At 45.9% G+C, this 17,938-nt stretch overlaps 1 protein-coding gene across 4 annotated transcripts; it reads right to left on the bottom strand.

Annotated features, from left to right (window-relative positions):
• Nucleotides 1-102: 102 nt before the first annotated feature.
• Nucleotides 103-17,785, bottom strand: FANCE (FA complementation group E). 4 transcript variants are annotated; one of them, XM_007532807.3, is made up of 10 exons: nucleotides 17,302-17,785; nucleotides 11,311-11,926; nucleotides 8,786-8,830; nucleotides 8,430-8,489; nucleotides 8,034-8,177; nucleotides 6,731-6,854; nucleotides 6,249-6,327; nucleotides 4,716-4,782; nucleotides 2,272-2,397; nucleotides 103-904 (listed from the first exon to the last, which is right to left on the bottom strand). In XM_007532807.3, exons 1-10 carry the CDS (start codon nucleotides 17,547-17,549, stop codon nucleotides 803-805), a joined length of 1,611 nt encoding a protein of 536 aa, XP_007532869.1. In that variant the 5' UTR covers nucleotides 17,550-17,785; the 3' UTR covers nucleotides 103-802. The 4 variants fall into 4 exon arrangements, 3 of the variants coding, with proteins under 3 accessions (XP_007532869.1, XP_060045662.1, XP_060045661.1); XR_009549488.1 differs by having other exon boundaries at nucleotides 881-904; nucleotides 2,272-3,043; nucleotides 17,302-17,647; XM_060189678.1 differs by lacking the exon at nucleotides 103-904 and adding an exon at nucleotides 2,970-3,043 and having other exon boundaries at nucleotides 2,293-2,397; nucleotides 17,302-17,647.
• Nucleotides 17,786-17,938: the final 153 nt, after the last annotated feature.

The raw sequence follows: 17,938 nt of genomic DNA, 5'->3' as shown, positions 1-17,938 counted from the left end.
TGAATATTTTCAAAAACACTATTGAACTTTCTGCTTTTTATTTAACAACAGTAATAAAACAAATTATTTGAGTAAGGAAAATAAACAGTCATAACACACATGTGAACACAACATTTTAATTTTTTTAAGAAGTTACAGGCCGAGTTAGTAAATTAGATTTGTACAGTGTACACAGGTCCTTCAGGACTCTTAGCACATCATTTATCTATTCTGAGCCTGCTTTGATCCTACTGGGGCCTACCAGACAGTTTCTGTCACTACAGCATGAGGTAGAAGGGATGAAGACTAAACCTAGGACCAGCAGCTCTTGAAAATACAGTTCTCAGGAGTTGGGCGGTAGCGCAGTGGGTTAAGCGCAGATGGCACAAAGCACAAGGACCAGAGTAAGGATCCCGGTTCGAGCCCCCAGCTCCCCACCTGCAGGGGAGTCGCTTCACAGGCAGTGAAGCAGGTCTGCAGGTGTCTATCTTTCTCTCCCCCTCCTCTCTGTCCTATCCAACAACAATGACATCAACAAAAACAATAATAACTACAACAACAATAAAACAACAAGGGCAACAAAAGGGAATAAATAAATAAATATTAAAAAATAAGAAAGAAAATACAGTTCTCATCCATGACCCTCAGCCTAACACCCTCCCCGCTGGCTGGGAAGCCAAAATGGCCCCGCCACAGCCTGGAAGAGGGAGGCAATTGGTCCCTGAGGCAGCCTTAGAAAGGGTGACTAGCTAAAGTGCTGAAGGCAGAAGTATCCTTCAAGAATCTGGTAAAGGAACTCTAGGAGTGGTCCTCTGGTGGATGATCAGGAGGCCAGATGTCTCAGGGAGGCTTGAAGGGACTTCCTCAAGAAAGTGGTGTTGGGCTTGAGGGCTGTGGCCAGGTCCAGCCTCTGGGTCTCAGTGATCTAGGAAGAAGGCAGAATCGTGGTGTCAGGACTCCAGTAGCTGAACCCTCTTCTCCCCTTGTGCCCTAATAAGTGCTATTTAGGAAAGAGAAATCCGGGACACAAGGATGATGGAAGGTAGAAGACCCCTTGAACAATCTAACCTCATTTAAAATTTTTTTTTTAATATTTGTTTATTGGATAGACAGCCAGAAATTGAGAGGGAAAGGGGAGACAAGAGAGGGAGAGAGAGACACCTGCAGCCCTACTTCACCACTTGTGAAGCTTTCCCCCTACAGCTGGGGACTGGGGACTTAAATCTAACCCTTTTTTTAAAAAAAAACAAAACATTGTTAAGCATGGTCTCTAAATAAATTCAGGTGAACCTGGGGTCAAACACTAGCTGCACAACTTACTAAGTCAGCCATATAACAGCTGACCATTACTGGGTGCTTACTATGTGGCATCACTTTATATGTACTATTACATATAATCTGCACAACCCTTCCATTTTACAGACGAGAAAACAAAGATCGAACCTGGATCCTTGCACATGGTGATATATGTGAGTTTAACTAAGTGCATCAGTGCCTGGCCTCCTGGAATGCCTTTCTCTATCTCAGCCTTAGACTACCATTGGCCCCTTGAGTCAGGAAGCTGGCCCTAATTCCAAGGCACTAACCAAGCTTAGTTGGACCTGTTTTGTGAAACCAAGAGCACTATGTACCTCCTTTCTGGCTCCAACCAAGTATTACAACATCAGCTTTTGTTTGTTTTGTTTTAACCGGAGCACTGCTCAGCTCCAGGTTTGTGGTGGTGTGGGGGGTTGAACCTACAACATTAGAGCCTAAGGCAAGAGTGTCTGTTTGCATAACCATTGTTATCTCCCTCACCGAAAACCAGATATTATAGTGATCCCCTTCCCCCTCTCAATAGCCCTGTGTTGGGTGGGGGAAATAGCATAATATTTATGCAAACAGACTCTCATGCCTGAGGCTCCAAAGTCCCAGGGCCAGAGCTGAGCAGGGCTCTGATGTTCTGATGTTTCTCTCTGTATCTCTGTCTGCATCTCTCTCAAAAAAAAAAAAAAAAAAAAAGTCCTGTGTTGAAGGGAGGGTCAATTCAAGGGCAGCAGTGGTGTCATGGTCACTGTTGGTTCCCCAGTCTCCATACAACATCGGGTCCGCAGTGATGGCTATATGAATGCACACCTAAGTGGTCCAGGAGGTGGCGCACTGGATGAATGCACACCTAAGCAGTCCCATTCTAGTCCTGGGCTTGAACTTGTGGTTTTCCTGGGTAACACTCACAGCTTTCTCCCACCTGTCACTTCCTTGTGGCAAGTTCAGAGTAGCAGAAGCAACCCTGATGACCCTATCAACACTCACATGGGCCCGATACTTGTTCATCACTGTCAGCATGAGCTTGGCATAGGATATGGATGTGGTGGCTGCTGGACCCTCTTTACAGAGTTTCTCCATTAAGACACTGAACTTCTCAGGGGTCATCTCCACCTGCACACAATTGGGAAATGAAGCAGCAATACAAGAGAAGTCTGGATCTTTTTTATTCAATCATTCTTTTTTCACTCTGGTACATGTGCTGCCAGGGATCAAATTCAAAACCCCATGCTTGAGAGTCCAGTGTTTTGTCCACTGCGCCACCTCCCGGACCACTTATTCAATCATTCTTGATTCAGTTCCCAACCCCATCACTTCCTATCTGGGTGACCCTGGACAGGTCACTTCACCAAGCATCTATACAATGAGACTCACACTATTATCCAAGTTGAGAGACTGTGAAAAATCAGATGAGATAATGCCCACAAAGCCTGGCATACTGTTCTCAGAATATAATGGCTATTGCAAAGGCTGAGATTAGGACCATGGAGAGGCCAAGGAGTCCTAGCCTGGCTTAGTGATTGAAGGCAGAGAGGTGAGAGGTCAAAAGAGAACCTTCTGGAACATTCGTAATAGTTGTTCTTAGCACTTATATATTGGATAAACAAAAACACTAGCCCTTTGTAATAATTTAATAAACAGTTCCTATATATCAGATACATCTCTGAGCACTTAATACCAATTACCTCACGTAAACCTCATCCAACCTCATGTGATTGGTACAGTCACTGCTCCCCTTTTGTAGATGAGGAAACAGGGGCTTGAAGAGGTCAACTTAGCTACGTAAGTTATAAACAAATAAGGCAGAATTTTTAGGTCCTGATATGGAAAGCAAAATATATGGGTAAGTGGAAAAAGAAAAAAAGCACAGGGCACTGAACTCCATATGTTACCATTTACATAAAATGCAGAAGGGAAGGGAGTTGGGCGGTAGTGCAGCAGGTTAAGTGCATGTGGTGCAAATCGCAAGGACTGGCAGAAGGATGCAGGTTTGAGCCCCCCCCCCCCACCTGCAGGGGAGTCATTTCACAAGTGGTGAAGCAGGTCTGCAGGTGTCTTTCTCTCCCCCTCTGTCTTCCCCATCTCTCTTCATTTCTCTCTGTCCTATCTAACAATGACGACATCAACAACAATAATAACTACAACAACAATAATGATAAGGGCAACAAAAAGGAAAATAAATATTAAAAATTTTTGAAAAGCAGAAGGGAAGTGCAATTATTTACTTTTAGATAAATAATAATAATAATTTTTCAGACAGAAAAATAGAGAGACACAGGTGGAAGCTTCCTTCAGTGTGGTGGGTGACAGGCTCAGATCTGGGTCTTGTATCCGGTAAAGCAGCACACTATCCAAGTGAGCTATTTCATCAGAACTATTTCATTTTGCATACTTCAAACATGCATAAATTCCCTACTATCAGGCCAATTTTTCATTTAGATAGAAACAGAGACACAACACCAGAGCTTCCTTTGCTTTGGCATCTCCCATGTGGTGCTAGGGCTTGCACCTGGGCCATATACATGGCACCCTACCTGGTGAGTATCTCACAGGCCTGAGAAAGTGCATTGAGCATGCATATTTGAGGACCTGGCTGAGCGCACATATTAGCATATATAAGGACCCAGATTCAAGTCCCCAGTCACTACCTGTAGTGAGGGAAGCTTCACAAGTGGTGAAGCAAGTGTTACAGATGTCTCTCTTTCTATCACCCCCTCCCCTCTCAATTTCTCTCTATCCTATCAAATATAAGAAAAATAAAATAAGTGGGGGAAATAGCATAATGGTTATGCAAAAGATTTTCATGCCCTAGTCTCTGAGGTTCCAGGTTCAGTCCCAACACTACCATAAGCCAGAGCTGATCAGTGTTCTGGTCTCTTTTTCTGCCCCCCCCCTACCCCTGCCATTAAAAACAAACAGTTTGTAAGAGAAAGAAAAATAAAAAGGGGAGTTGGGTGGTAGCGCAGCAGGTAAGCACACATGGAGCAAAGTGCAAGGACTGGCTTAAGGATCCCAGTTTGAGCCCCCGGTTCCCCACCTGCAGGGGAGTCACTTCACAGGTGGTGAAGCAAGCCTTCAGCTGTCTTTCTCTCCCCCTCTGTCTTCCCCATCTCTCTCCATTTCTCTCTGTCCTATCTAACAACGATGGCATCAATAACAACAATAACTACAACAACAATAAAAAAACAAGGGCAACAAAAGGGAAAATAAATAAATATTTTAAAAAACTTTTTTAAAAAAAGGAAAACGAAGTAAAGCTGAGATTTACTGTGCAATCAACTCTCTGTTAGCAACCTTTCAAACACCAGGACCTGGTGCTATAAGGCAGCTGTCCTGCTTGTCTTTATCACTGAAGGGATCAGAGACCTAGTAAACATGAAGTAGTGTAACACTCTTCTCCTTTGTCCACTCCTCCCCACATGCCCACTCACCTGTTGCTCCAGAAGTGCCTGCAACACCAAAAACGTCTCCTCCTTCCAGGGCAGTTCTAAGATCTGTCTGCAAAGCACAGACCCCAGTGGGAGTAGTAAGGTCTCCCACCCACGTAGAGACCTACTGGTCTCACTACCAAAGTGTACCAAGGTCCTGGGGACAGCCAAGATCCTCAGCTGGTTGAGGAAATAAGAGTTCCCTTCATCCTGGCAGCTGCCCAGCAGCCATTACAGCAGAGTCCATACTCAGTGCTGGAAAAGCCAGAGCCCAAATCCCCCAGCAGCTGACAACAAAAGATTTAACAATCAGGTATACAAAAGTTCCCTGGACAGTAATGAGGAATCAAAAGGCAGGGGTGAATAGCATAACTGTTATGCAAAGAGACTCTCATGCCTGAGGCTCCAAAGTCCCAGGTTCAATCCCCCCACACCACCATAAGCCAGAACTGACCAGTGCTCTGGCTTTAAAAAAAAAAAAAAAAGGAGGGAGTCGGCCAGTAGCACAGCGGGTTAAGCATACGTGGTGCAAAGAAAGCGCAAGGACCACCTGCAGGGGAGTCCCTTCTTCAGGCGGTGAAGCAGGTCTGCAGGTGTCTATCTTTCTCTCCCCCTCTGTCTTCCCCTCCTCTCTCCATTTCTCTTTGTCCTATCCAACGACAACATCAATAACAACAATAACTACAACAATTTAAAAAAACAAGGGCAACAAAAGGAAATAAATAAATATTTTTAAAAAAGGAATCAATAGTGTAAGTATCTCCCTATATTTCTCCTTCCTTCCCAATTTCTCTGTCTCTGTCCAAAACAAAAATATTTTAATTAAAAAAAATTACAAAAAAGTACAACAAAACAAGGGCAACAAAAGGGAAAATAAATAATAAAAAAATTTTAAACATTTATTATTTATTTGATAGAGACAAAGAGAAATCAAGAGGAAAGGGAGAGACATAAAGGGAGACAGCTGCATTCATGAAACTTTCTCCCTACGGGTGTAAACTGGGGGCTTATTTTTTTATTGGGGTATTAATGGTTTACAGTCAACAGTAAACACAGTTGTTGGCACGTGCAAAACTTCTCAAACCCTCACCTAGGTCTTCCTATGCCATCGTGCAACAACCTGAAACTGGTACTCTGCTAAGTCAAACTATCTCTGGGGTTTCATCTCCATTTCTCACATTAGGAAACTGGGCTTAGAGCTGGAATGACAGCTAAGTAAAAGAAAAGAAAAAAAAAAAAAAAACTGAGCTTTGAAGTCTTATCTGTCTGACTCTAGGTCCAGTTCTCTTAACCAATGAGCCAAGTTCCAACTATATGCACTGGTGCACCATGAGCATGAAACACACACACACAGCTCCTGGGCTTAGAAAGCCACAGCCAGGTTCATGCAGCAATGACAGGAAGTACTGGTTGTGATGGTGTCTATCTTTCAGGTCCAGGGCCTGATGCCCAGTTAATGTCAACTCCAGAGCACCAAAGGCATGGGGGGTGGGGGGCAGATGGGAGTCGTGGCAGCATAGAAACCCAAACACTCACCCCAGCAACAGAACCTGTGTGTCTGGCTCCAGAGCCCTGTCCTTCATCAAGCAACATAGTAACTCTGTTTGAGCTGGACCTGGGTGGGAGAGAACAGATGAAGTCGAGGGACAAATGGCTAGATAAGATGAGACAAAGGGAACCGAATGCCTGCCTAGCTTATTATTGGGGATGGTGTAATCATTAGGGAAGCAACTAGTATCTTTACTCCCAGAACACCCAACTACTTCTAGGGCCACCTCGGCGGAATAAAAGGTGCCTGGAGCAGGGAGGGCAGAGCAAGCAGGGCTGAGGCTAGCTACAAATTACCTATTCTGGATAGGGGTAGATAGCATAATGGTTATGCAAACAGACTCTCTCTCATGCCTGAGGCTCCAAAGTCCCAGGTTCAATCCTCCACACCACCATAAGCCAGAGCTGATCAGTGCTCTGGTTAAAAAAGTAAATACATTAAAAAAAAATTTTTTTTTTTTTTAAATTACCTATTCCTGGATCCTGGAGCACAGGGCCAAGGAGTGCTCTGCAAACAGAGTAGGCATATTTGGCAGAGAAGGAGACCAAGGCAGTTGAGAGCAGGCGGGAGGCTGAGGAAGTTAGGGAGAGAATCTATAGCCAGTGGGAAGGAAAATATAATTAACTTCTTTGTTTTTAAATATTTATTTATTCCCTTTTGTTGCCCTTGTTTTAATGTTGTAGTTATTATTGGTGTTATTGATGTTATTGTTGTTGGATAGGACAGAGAGAAATGGAGAGAGGAGGGTAAGACAGAGAGGGAGAGAGAAAAATAAGACACCTGCAGACCTGCTTTACTGCTTGTCAAGCAACTCCCCTGCAGGTGGAGAGCCGGGGGCTTGAACCAGGATCCTTATGCCGATCCTTGCGCTTCGTGCCACGTGTGCTTAACCCACTGCGCTACTGCCTGACTCCCAATATTAATTAACTTCTTCCCTCCACTAAGTCTTTATGAGATACATATTTCAGATGGTGACACACATTACAGAAAAAAACAGTTTATTTATGTGGGTACAAGCATGGGGAAAGATACATAGCTTGTGGCTAGGGAAACAGCTCAACTGGTAGAGCTCAGGACGCAAATGCCTGTAGTTCCTGGTTCAATCCATGGCACTGCATGTACCAGAGTGATGCTCTGGCTTCCCTCTCTCATGTAAAACCTTCTCTGTCTCAAATAGGAAAAAGGAAGGAAGGAAGGATGGATGGATGGAAGGGAGGAGAGAGACAGACATATAACTCCCCCAACCACCAGTGCCCCAAATTCCTGAAAAGTTTTTTTTTTCTTCTTTTCCTTTTTTTTTATTTTTATTTTTTAAATTTATTTATTTATTGGGGAATTAATGTTTTACATTCAACAGTAAATACAATAGTTTGTACATGCATAACATTCCCCAGATTCCCATTTAACAATACAACCCCCACTATGTCATTCATCATCTTTCATGGACCTGTATTCTCCCCACCCACCCACCCCAGAGTCTTTTACTTTGGTGCAATACGCCAATTCCATTTCAGGTTCTACTTGTGTTTTCTTTTTCTGATCTTGTTTTTTAACTTCTGAAAAGTTCTTTGATTTGCTTCTAGAAGATTCTGGGGTCCAAGAGGAAAGAGTTAGATGGTATGTGGGTAGACAGTGTGGAGGTCTATGCCCTTCTTTGCCCAAGCTGCCCAGACAGGTCAGTCTTCTAGAAGGTTGAGAACTCACTCTCCGAAGACCTGCCCTTCTGAGGGCTGACTGTCTAACATTAACACTGGCAGTCCTGTGACACTTACCCGACTAAGAAAGAGACTCCTGATCAGTACAGTAGAGTTGCTGATGCTAAGTTCTGGTGAAAGGGCCAGCAGCCAGGTACAAAGCTGCAGAAGACCTGTGTCTGAGAGCTGGGCCAGCTGCAGCTGGGTACAAAGCAGGTCCATCTGCCAAGCAGAAGGGGGGACATAGAGACAGCTTGATTCAACTGAGTAGCAGAAGAGGCAGGGCAAGGGCATTCCTGGTAGAATAAAGCTGGGAGAGCCACCCAAAGGGGAGGAATCAAAGCCACTCAGGGTGACCCCAGCTCCAGAAACCAAACACCCAACCAAATCTCCTCCCCAAATTCCCACAGGAAAGCACAAGTTCAAATGGACAAAGACTGGGGAGAGGAGATGTGTCTATCTTTCAGGACTCACCTGGCTGGGACTGCATTCATGAAGAAGCTGCAGCTCAACTGGAGGGGTGTCCTCCAATCCCTGAGAAGGCAAATCCCACATTAGGGCAGGCACAGCCTGAGGTGACAAGCCATTGAGAGCCCCCAGCCTCCACTCTTTTGCTCCCAGCATTGGCAGAGGCCTCTAGAAGGTGTAATGAGAGAAGAACTTGTCTGGGAGGAGATGACATATTTGTACTGTAAGCAAGAAAAACCTCAGTCAAATCTTCACTTCAACCTCCCAGTCTCACCCAGCCAGCACCTCACTGCAGTGGGGCTTCCCTGAAGTTCAGACAGAAGGTTGGCAAAGGGTGATAGCAAGCAGGATAGGGTAGTCACCTCCCGGGAAGTCTTTAGTAGTTGCTGCAGTCTGGGAACCTGGTCCTGCAAAAGAAATCCCAGTTACCACTGAGTCCTGACCTCAGTGACCCCAAGCCCAGTCCTGGCTCCCTCTTCTGAGAGGGTTCCAGGTCAGTGGCTTACTGTGGGCAAATAATTTGAGGGAATCCAGAGTACTAAGCCTATACTTTGAGATTGCTTAAGACCTCATACTAGACAAGGCCCACATAAATCCAGCAGCCTAGACTTTATCTTCTCTAAACCCACCACTAAAGGGGCAGGTCAAGCCTTATGCTGGAGGACAGGCTGAGGTGGGAGGAGAAGCCCAAGAATCTTCTCTTTTTTTAAAATTAAAACAAATTTTTTTTCAAAGCATTTATTTATTTCCTTTTATTGCCCTTGTTTTTGTTGTTGTAGTTATTATTGTTATTGATGTTATTGCTTTCGTTGTTGTTGGATAGGACAGAGAGAAATGGAGAGAGGAGGGGAAGACAGAGAGGGGGAGAGAAAGATAGACACCTGCAGACCTGCCTCACCGCCTGTGAAGCGACTCCCCTGCAGGTGGGGAGTCGGGGGCTGGAACCGGGATCCTTCCACCCGGTCTGGTCTTTGCATGTGCTTAACCCGCTGCGCTACCACCCGACTCCCCTCTCTTTTTTTTTTTTTTTTTTTTTGTTGTTGTTGGATAGGACAGAGAGAAATGGAGAGAGGAGGGGAAGACAGAGAGGGGGAGAGAAAGATAGACACCTGCAGACCTGCCTCACCGCCTGTGAAGCGACTCCCCTGCAGGTGGGGAGTCGGGGGCTGGAACCGGGATCCTTCCACCCGGTCTGGTCTTTGCATGTGCTTAACCCGCTGCGCTACCACCCGACTCCCCTCTTTTTTTTTTTTTTTTTTTTGTTGTTGTTGGATAGGACAGAGAGAAATGGAGAGAGGAGGGGAAGACAGAGAGAGGGGGAGAGAAAGATAGACACCTGCAGACCTGCTTCCCCGTGAAGCGACTCCCCTGCAGGTGGGGAGCCGGGGGCTCGAACCGGGATCCTTACGCCAGTCCCTGCGCTTTGCGCCACGTGCGCTTAACCCACTGCGCCACCGCCCAACCCCCCCCCCTTTTTTTTATTGCCACTAGTATTATCACTAGGGCTTGATGCCTACGCAACAAATTCACAGTTCCTAGTGGCCATTTTTTCTTTCTTTCTTTAAAAAAAAAACAGAACTTCTTTATTGGGAATTAATGGTTTATAGTTGAGTTGACAGTAAAATACAATAGTTTGTACATGTGTAACACTTCTCAGGATTCCACATAACAATTCAACTCCCACTAGGTCCTCCTCTGCCTTTTTTTTCTTATTTGATAGAGACAGGGGAGTTGGGGGGGACAGAGAGACAACTGCATCACTGCTTCACCATGCATGAAGCTTTCCCCCTGCAGGTGGGGACTGGGTCTTCGTGCATGGTAATGTGTGCACTCAGCCAGGTGTGCCACCACCTGGCACCCAGAACCTCTTCTCTTGCCTGGCACCATTTAAGCCCACATTATAGACTGTCGGGCAGCCGCCCTGCTCTGCTCCATCGCTGATGGTCTATTTACATAATCACTGTTTTGCCTGAGACCCACCCTGCCTGCAGGGTATTAATTAATCCCACTGGTTAAAACCTTTGCAACAGTTGCTATGGAAGCTTTCTACCTTCATGCTCTTTCCTTTTCTCCATCCCCTCTCCTAGCCATTTCCTTTTCCCACTTACCACTTCCGGTTAAAGATATATATAAAGGTGTTGTCTCTGATCAATAAAGGCATTGTGTTCCTGCTCTGCCACAAGTTCCTGGTCTCTCCCCCACGTCGCTGAGTAAGCAGCAGCCCAGGTTGCCTCCGGTTGAGTTCTCTCCAACCCAGAGAGCACGTGCCCAGCAAGAGACCATTATCCCAAGGGTTTCCTAACTCCAATAACTCCTGTCCCCATCTCTCAGAGTCTGGGGAGCAGTGAGTACATGCTTTCAATCTCACTCCCATTTCCCTTATGCCATGGGCTAGTTATCCTACCTGGGAAAGAGTACTCTAACCAGCTTTCACCCAGATAAACCCCTTACTCCTAAAAGATCGTTCTATCTTTCAGTCACAAAGTTGCAGATGCTACCATGACGCCATCCTGACTTCCCTGGGCAGACCTCACCAATGTGTCCTGGAACCTCACTTTCTAAGCCTTACCCCACTAGGGAAAGACAGAGACAGGATGGGTATGGATCAACCTGTAATGCCTATGATCAGCAGAGAAGCAATTATAGAAGCCAGACCTCCCACCTTCTGCACCCCAAAAAGATTTTTGGTCCATACTCCCAGAGGGATAAAGAATAGGAAAGCTTCCAATGGAGAGAATGGGATATGGTACTCTGGTGGTGAGAAGAATTGTGTGGAATTGTACCCTCTCATCCTGCAATCTTGTTAATCATTATTAAATCACTAATAAAAAAAGTTATAAAAGAAAAAAAAAACATTCCATTTACATCTAGCGTCTTCACTCAGTACCTGAATAGCTTTGGGTAATTCCAACCTTTCAGCTAGGTCCTTAGCATCCACTGGACTCTGAGCAGGTTCACTGTGCTCAGTCCCCACGATGGGCTGCTTCTTAATAGGTGATGCACTGCCTTCATCTGCCAGAGGGTCCAGTGATTCACGCTCAGGTCTCTCTTGCCCATCAACTTCTTTCTCCTTTTCCAAACACCGGAATCTTTTGGGAGTCCTCTCACCTTCGGCACTGGCGGGCTCTTCCTCTGGTTCCTTTCTGCGTTTCCCAGGCCAGTGGGAGTCCTTCTTTTCCTCCTGTTTCTCTTGGGAGTCTGGAGGCTGGGACAACTTCAAGCTCCTGCCCCCCTGGCCCAGCTGCCTACACAGGCCTTGGAGCTGTTTCTGGCAACTTTTAGATAATGGGGATTTTCCCTCAGTGGAAGCTCCAGGCTCCAGATCTCTATGAATAAATTCCCCCAGGGCCTGAAGCCACTTATCAGGGTTAGGACTTGAGTTCTGCTGGGCAATCTGAAGCACAGGGAGGAGCTTGCTTCCAGGCAACAATGGCCTAACAGCCATCAGCAGGGACATCAGGTTCCTCTGACATAAGTGGGGCAATCGCAGTAGCAGTGGTTTCCTGGGTAACAGAGAAAGAAAAGTTAAGATGTCTTGCTGAATGAAGCACAGGGCAGTCTAAGAAGAGCTGAGGACACCAGAAGGTCAGCTTAGCAGCAGTAGATGCAAGTCAAGTCAGTGGGGTGGGGGACAGCATGCGTGTCGCCCACCAATTGAGCATCTAGCCTATGCTAGGCCCTGCTCTGTGACATCTCTTTCAGCTCAAAAATCCACACTGGAACTTAGTTTATACTAGAAATAAGCTTGATGTATTTAATTTTTTTAAAAGATTTTATTTATTTATGAGAAAGATAGGAGGAGAGAGAAAGAACCAGACATCACTCACCCTGGCACATGTGCTGCCGGGGAACAAACTCGGGACCTCATGCTTGAAAGTCCAAAGCTTTACCACTGTGCCACCTCCCGGACCACATATTTATTTATTTATTTTTATTATTTTTTAAAGATTTTATTTATTTGTTAATGAAAAACATAGGAGGAGAGAGAAAGAACTCGGGACCTCATGCTTGAGAGTCCAAAGCTTTACCACTGCACCACCTCCCGGACCACATATTTATTTATTTTTGTCAGCACTGGGACTTGACTACTCCAGCCAACCTTTCCATCTAGAAAGAGAGAGAGACAGAGACACCACAGCACCAAAGCTTCCTTCTGTACAATGGGGGTAGATTCTTGACAAAGCAAATACACCATCTAAGTGAGCTATATTGCTGGCCTGACCTAAACTTGGTTTTTTTTTTTAACTTATCTTTTTTTTTTTTTAATTTATTTATTCCCTTTTGTTTTATTGTTGTAGTTATTATTGTTGTTGTCGTTGTTGGATAGGACAGAGAGAAATGGAAAGAGGAGGGGAAGACAGAGAGGAGGAGAGAAAGATAGACACCTGCAGACCTGCTTCACCGCCTGTGAAGCGACTCCCCTGCAGGTGGGGAGCCGGGGTTCAAACCGGGATCCTTATGCCGGTCCTTGTGCTTTGCGCCACCTGCGCTTAACCCGCTGCGCTACAGCCCGACTCCCCTAAACTTGTTTTATGTTAAAAAAAAAAAAGGGAAGGAAAAAATGGGGGGGATATTTATCCCAAACTTTATTTAAAAATATACTCTAGGGAGTTGGTTGTTAGCGCAGTGGGTTAAGCACAAGTGGCACAAAGCACAAAGACCGGCACAAGGATCCCAGCAAGCCCCCAGCTCCCCACCTGCAGGGGAGTCGCTTCACAAGTGGAGAAGCAGGTCTGCAGGTGTCTTTCTCTCCCCATCTTCCCCTCCTCTCTCCATTTCTCTCTGTCCTATCTAACAACAATGACATCAATAATAACTACAACAATAAAACAAAGGTAACAAAAGGGAATAAATAATAAATACTAAAAAATAAATCTTTAAATATATATATATATATACTCCAACATGCTGTGCAATACTTCAAATCTTCAGGTCTGTACTCCTCTTGGTAATCCCTATCAACCTACAGGTAACTGAGCTGAGCTATCCAGCTCTGATGTTCCTTTCACCAAATTACTGAGTTCCTGAGGCACTACCTCCTTCCTGTGTCCTGGCACCCAGCATAGCAGCAGCCCATAACAAGCAATTGGTGCACACACACATATTAGATGAATTAACCCCCTGAGAATATGTGTCCAGCGATCAACAAGAGTTGCTGAGGAGAGTAATGCAACTGTTTGTAAGGTTGTTATGAATGTTACAAGAGTGTAAGTTACAGTGTATAGTTGCACAACATACCTACCACCAAAGATCTATATCTCCACCCTCTAGCTCCCAAAGATAAACATCATAGCTCTCACAAATCTTAGAAACAGTTTCCTTCTGGTTCTGTTTTTTCCAAGTTAATGTGTATCAGTTCTCTAGATTCCACAAGTGAAACCATATGTGGAACCATATTTCAGTGAGCATAATCACCTCTAATTCTTTCCTTCTTTTTCACCCTCTCTATCTTCCCTTCCTCTCTCGATTTCTCTCTGTCCTATCCGGCAACAACGACGTCAGTAATAACAATGATAAAAACAAGGGTAACAAAAAAAGGAAAATAGGGAGTCAGGCAGTAGCGCAGCAGGTCCAAAATGCGAGGACCGTGGTAAGAATCCTATTTCGAGCCCTCGGCTTCCTACCTGCAGGGGAGTCGCTTCACAAGGCAGTGGAGCAGGTCTGCAGGTCTACAACAATAAAAAAAAGGGCAACAAAAGGGAATAAATATTAAAAAAGGAAAATAAATAAAAATTTAAAAAGAAAGGGAAAGAGACCAATGGACACTTGTAGCACTGCTTCAGCACTTGTGAAGCTTTCTCCCTGCAGGTGGGGCCAAGTCTCAAGTTTTATTATTTTTTTTTATTTATAAAAAGGAAACATTGACTAAACTATAGAATAAGAGGGGTACAATTCCACACAATTCCCACCACCAGGACTTCCCATCCCCTCCCCTAATAGCTTTCTTTTTTTTTTTTTATTTATTCCCTTTTGTTGCCCTTGTTTTTTTTTTATTGTTGTAATTATTATTGTTGTTGTTGATATCATCATTGTTGGATAGGACAGAGAGAAATGGAGAGAGGAGGGGAAGACAGAGAGGGGGAGAGAAAGATAGACATCTGCAGACCTGCTTCACCGCCTGTAAAGCGACTCCCCTGCAGGTGGGGAGCTGGGGGCTCGAACCAGTATCCTTAGGCTGGTCCTTGTGCTTTGCGCCACCTGCGCTTAACCCGCTGCGCTACAGCCTGACTCCTAGCTTTCTTATATATTTTTTTATTCCCTTTTGTTGCCCTTGTTGTTTTATTGTTGTAGTTATTATTATTGTTGTTGTTGTTGGGTAGGACAGAGAGAAATGGAGAGAGGGAGGAGAAGACAGAGGAGGAGAGAAAGATAGACACCTGCAGACCTGCTTCACCGCCTGTGAAGTGACTCCCCTGCAGGTGGGGAGCCGGGGTTGGAACCGGGATCCTTATGCCGGTCCTTGTGCTTTGCGCCACCTGCGCTTAGCCTGCTGCACTACAGCCCGACTCCCTACCTTTCTTATTCTTTAACCCTCTGGGAGTATGGACCCAAGGTCATTGTGGGATGCAGAAGGTGGAAGGTCTGGCTTCTGTAATTGCCTCCTTGCAGAACATGGGCATTGACAGGTCGATCCATACTCCCAGCCTGTCTCTCTCTTTCCCTAGTGGGGAAGGGCTCTGGGGAAGCTGAGCTCCAGGACACATTGGTGGGGAGCTGAGGACCTGAACCGGGATCCATACGCCAGTCCTTGAACTTTGTGCATGTGCACTTAACCCCCTGTGCTACTGCCTGGCTCCCAGGTCTCAGTTCTATATATATATTCATTCCCTTTTGTTGCCCTTGTTTTATTGTTGAAGTTATTACTGTTGTTGTTATTGATGTCATTGTTGGATAGGACAGAGAGAAATGGAGAGAGGAGGGGAAGACGGGGAGAGAAAGATAAGAGACCTGCAGACCTGCTTCACTGCTTGTGAAGCGACTCCCCTGCAGGTGGGGAGCCAGGGGCTTAGACCAGGACCCTTATGCCGGTCCTTGCGCTTTGCGTCACATGCACTTAACCCGCTGCGCTACTGCCAAGTCTCAGCTTTTAACTCCAGCATCACATGTGCCAGAGTGATGCTCTGGTTCTCTCTGCTCTCCTCTCTCTCATTAATAAACTTTTTGAAAAGTTAAAACCTTTGGAGTAGGGCCTTCTCCACATCTGTTTTCAAACATCCTCCACCACAAATTAATCTAAGTTTTAATAGCTTTATTTATTTATGGATAGAGATAGTAAGAAATTGAGAGAGGGAGAGAGAGAGAGGAGGAGAGACAAGAATGATACCTGCAAACCTGCTTCACCACTTGTGAAGCTTTCCCCCTGCAGGTGGGGACCAGGGGCTTGAACCTGGTTCTTTGTGCATTGTAACGTGTGCTCAACCAGGTGCACCACCACCAGGCCCCCCAATGAATCTTCTTTTAAACTTTTACTCTAGTTTTTTCACCCATTGTTTGTTTTCCCTGAGGAAACAAAAGTTGGGGCTGGGGGGGGGCAGCATAATGGTTGTGCAAAAGACTTTCTGCTATGTACGCTTAACCCGCTGAACCACTGCCTGCTGAGCCACTGCCTGGCTCACAAAGGACTTTCATGCCTGAGGCTCCAACGCAGGTTCAATCCCCTGCACTACCATAAGCCAGAGCTGAGCAGTGCTCTAGTCTCTTTTTTGCTGTAGCTTTCATAACAAAATAATGTTAAAAACAAAGAAAAGTTTGTTTTTTTCCCCCTTTCCCATCTCAAGTGTCTCTCTGTGTGACAAATAGCCACAAGGTATGATGGGTGATGAACTCATGACCAACCACACTATAAATCACTATATATTTTTTTAAAGGAATACTTGAAAAGAAACTGGAGATAATACTAACAACAGAAGCATCACCAAATAACAAGAAAATAACAGAGATGACACTTCTGCTCCCAAGAAATGTCAGCCACGTAAAGGAAAAAAGTTCAGTCGCCCCAAAGACCAGAAACTGCCAAGAGCATTATTTTTAAGTAAATTTGTCCTAAAATGTATACTACTTTGAAAATTTGATAATTTAAACCACCACGAGCAGAAATTTGCTGTGCACCTAGCACATTTTGTTTCTACTTTAGTGTACTCGATAATATATATATATATATATATATATATATATATATATATATATTTTTTTTTTTTTTTTTTGCCTGGACACCACGAATGAATCCACTGTTCCTGGAGGCCATTTTTTTCCTTTTGTTACCCTGGTTGTTTTACCATTATTATGGTTATTATTATCCTTTTTATTGATGTCGTTGTTGTTGGATAGGACAGAGAGAAATGGAGAAAGGAGGGGAAGACAGAGGGGGGAAAGACACCTGCAGACCTGCTTCACGGCTTGTGAAGCGACTCCGGCCCCCTGCAGGTGGGGAGCCGGGGGCTAGAACCGCTTAAGCGGCTGCGCTACCACCCGACCCTTTTTTAAAACTTTTTTCTTTTTTATCAGAGCACTGCTCAGCTCTGGCTTATGGTGGTGCGGGGTACAGAACCCCTGGGGCTTTGAAGCCTCAAGCATGAGTCTCTTTGCATAACCATTATGCTATCTATCCTCCACGCCGGAGATCTTTTAAAAAAAATGGGGGAAAACATTTTTTTTTAAATCAACGTTGCAGCCCGGGAGGTGGCGCAGTGGATAAAGCACTGGACTGTCAACATGAAGTCCGGAGTTCATTCCCCAGCATGGCCTGTGCCAAAGCGATGATGCTTTGGTTGGTTGTTTTTTTTTTTTAAAAAGCAGCCTTTCCGTGCTTCAGTCTACTTTTTACATCTAGAAAAGGGGGTTAGCATGAGGACGAGGGAGCCGCAGACAGGCGACTTACAGCTCCAGGCGGCAGTCTGGGCCCTCCACAACCGGTTCCTCCCGGCACAGCGCCTCGAGGAGGCGGCCCCAACAGAAGGGCTCCCCGCCACGGTCGGCCAGCGTCCGCAGCACCCCGAGACCGCGCCGCGCCCCATCTGGCCCCGACTGCAGCGCCTGCAGTAGGAGGCGAGCGGGGACCTCCAGCTCCGCCCACGGTGCCGGTTCCGCGCCTTCAGCCAGAGCGCTCACCCCCTCCGGGGATGTCATGCCCAGGCGCACGCGAAACTCGCGCTTCGCAAAGACTAAGACCGAGAGAGGCTGGCTGGCTCGCCGACTGCGGAGCCGGATGTGACGCAAGCCACCGCGGCGGAGCAGCGGGAAAGGGCGGGCCCAGGAAAGTTCTGTGTTCACGAGAAGGGACGTAGTAGGGCGGGGCGAGACCCAGGGTAGCTCGGAGGATGGGGCGGGGCCAAAAAAACCATAAAGGTTTGCCTGTGGGTGGAGTCAGGACAGAGGGTGGGGCGATGAGGGGCGGGGCTAGAGGGGGCAAGCCTCATGCGCCGCCCACCCTTGCCCCCACCCGGTCCTTCCTCTACAGCTCCACTAAGTGGATGGATGTTAGGGATCAGGTACTTTAGGACCCAGACCCAAAGTGG

The sequence above is a fragment of the Erinaceus europaeus genome, chromosome 4 (assembly GCF_950295315.1).
Source record: "Erinaceus europaeus chromosome 4, mEriEur2.1, whole genome shotgun sequence".
In the NCBI taxonomy this organism is placed as follows: Eukaryota; Metazoa; Chordata; class Mammalia; order Eulipotyphla; family Erinaceidae; genus Erinaceus; species Erinaceus europaeus.
The sequence above is the reverse complement of the archived record's forward strand: the minus strand, read 5'-3'. Positions and strand labels throughout refer to the sequence as shown.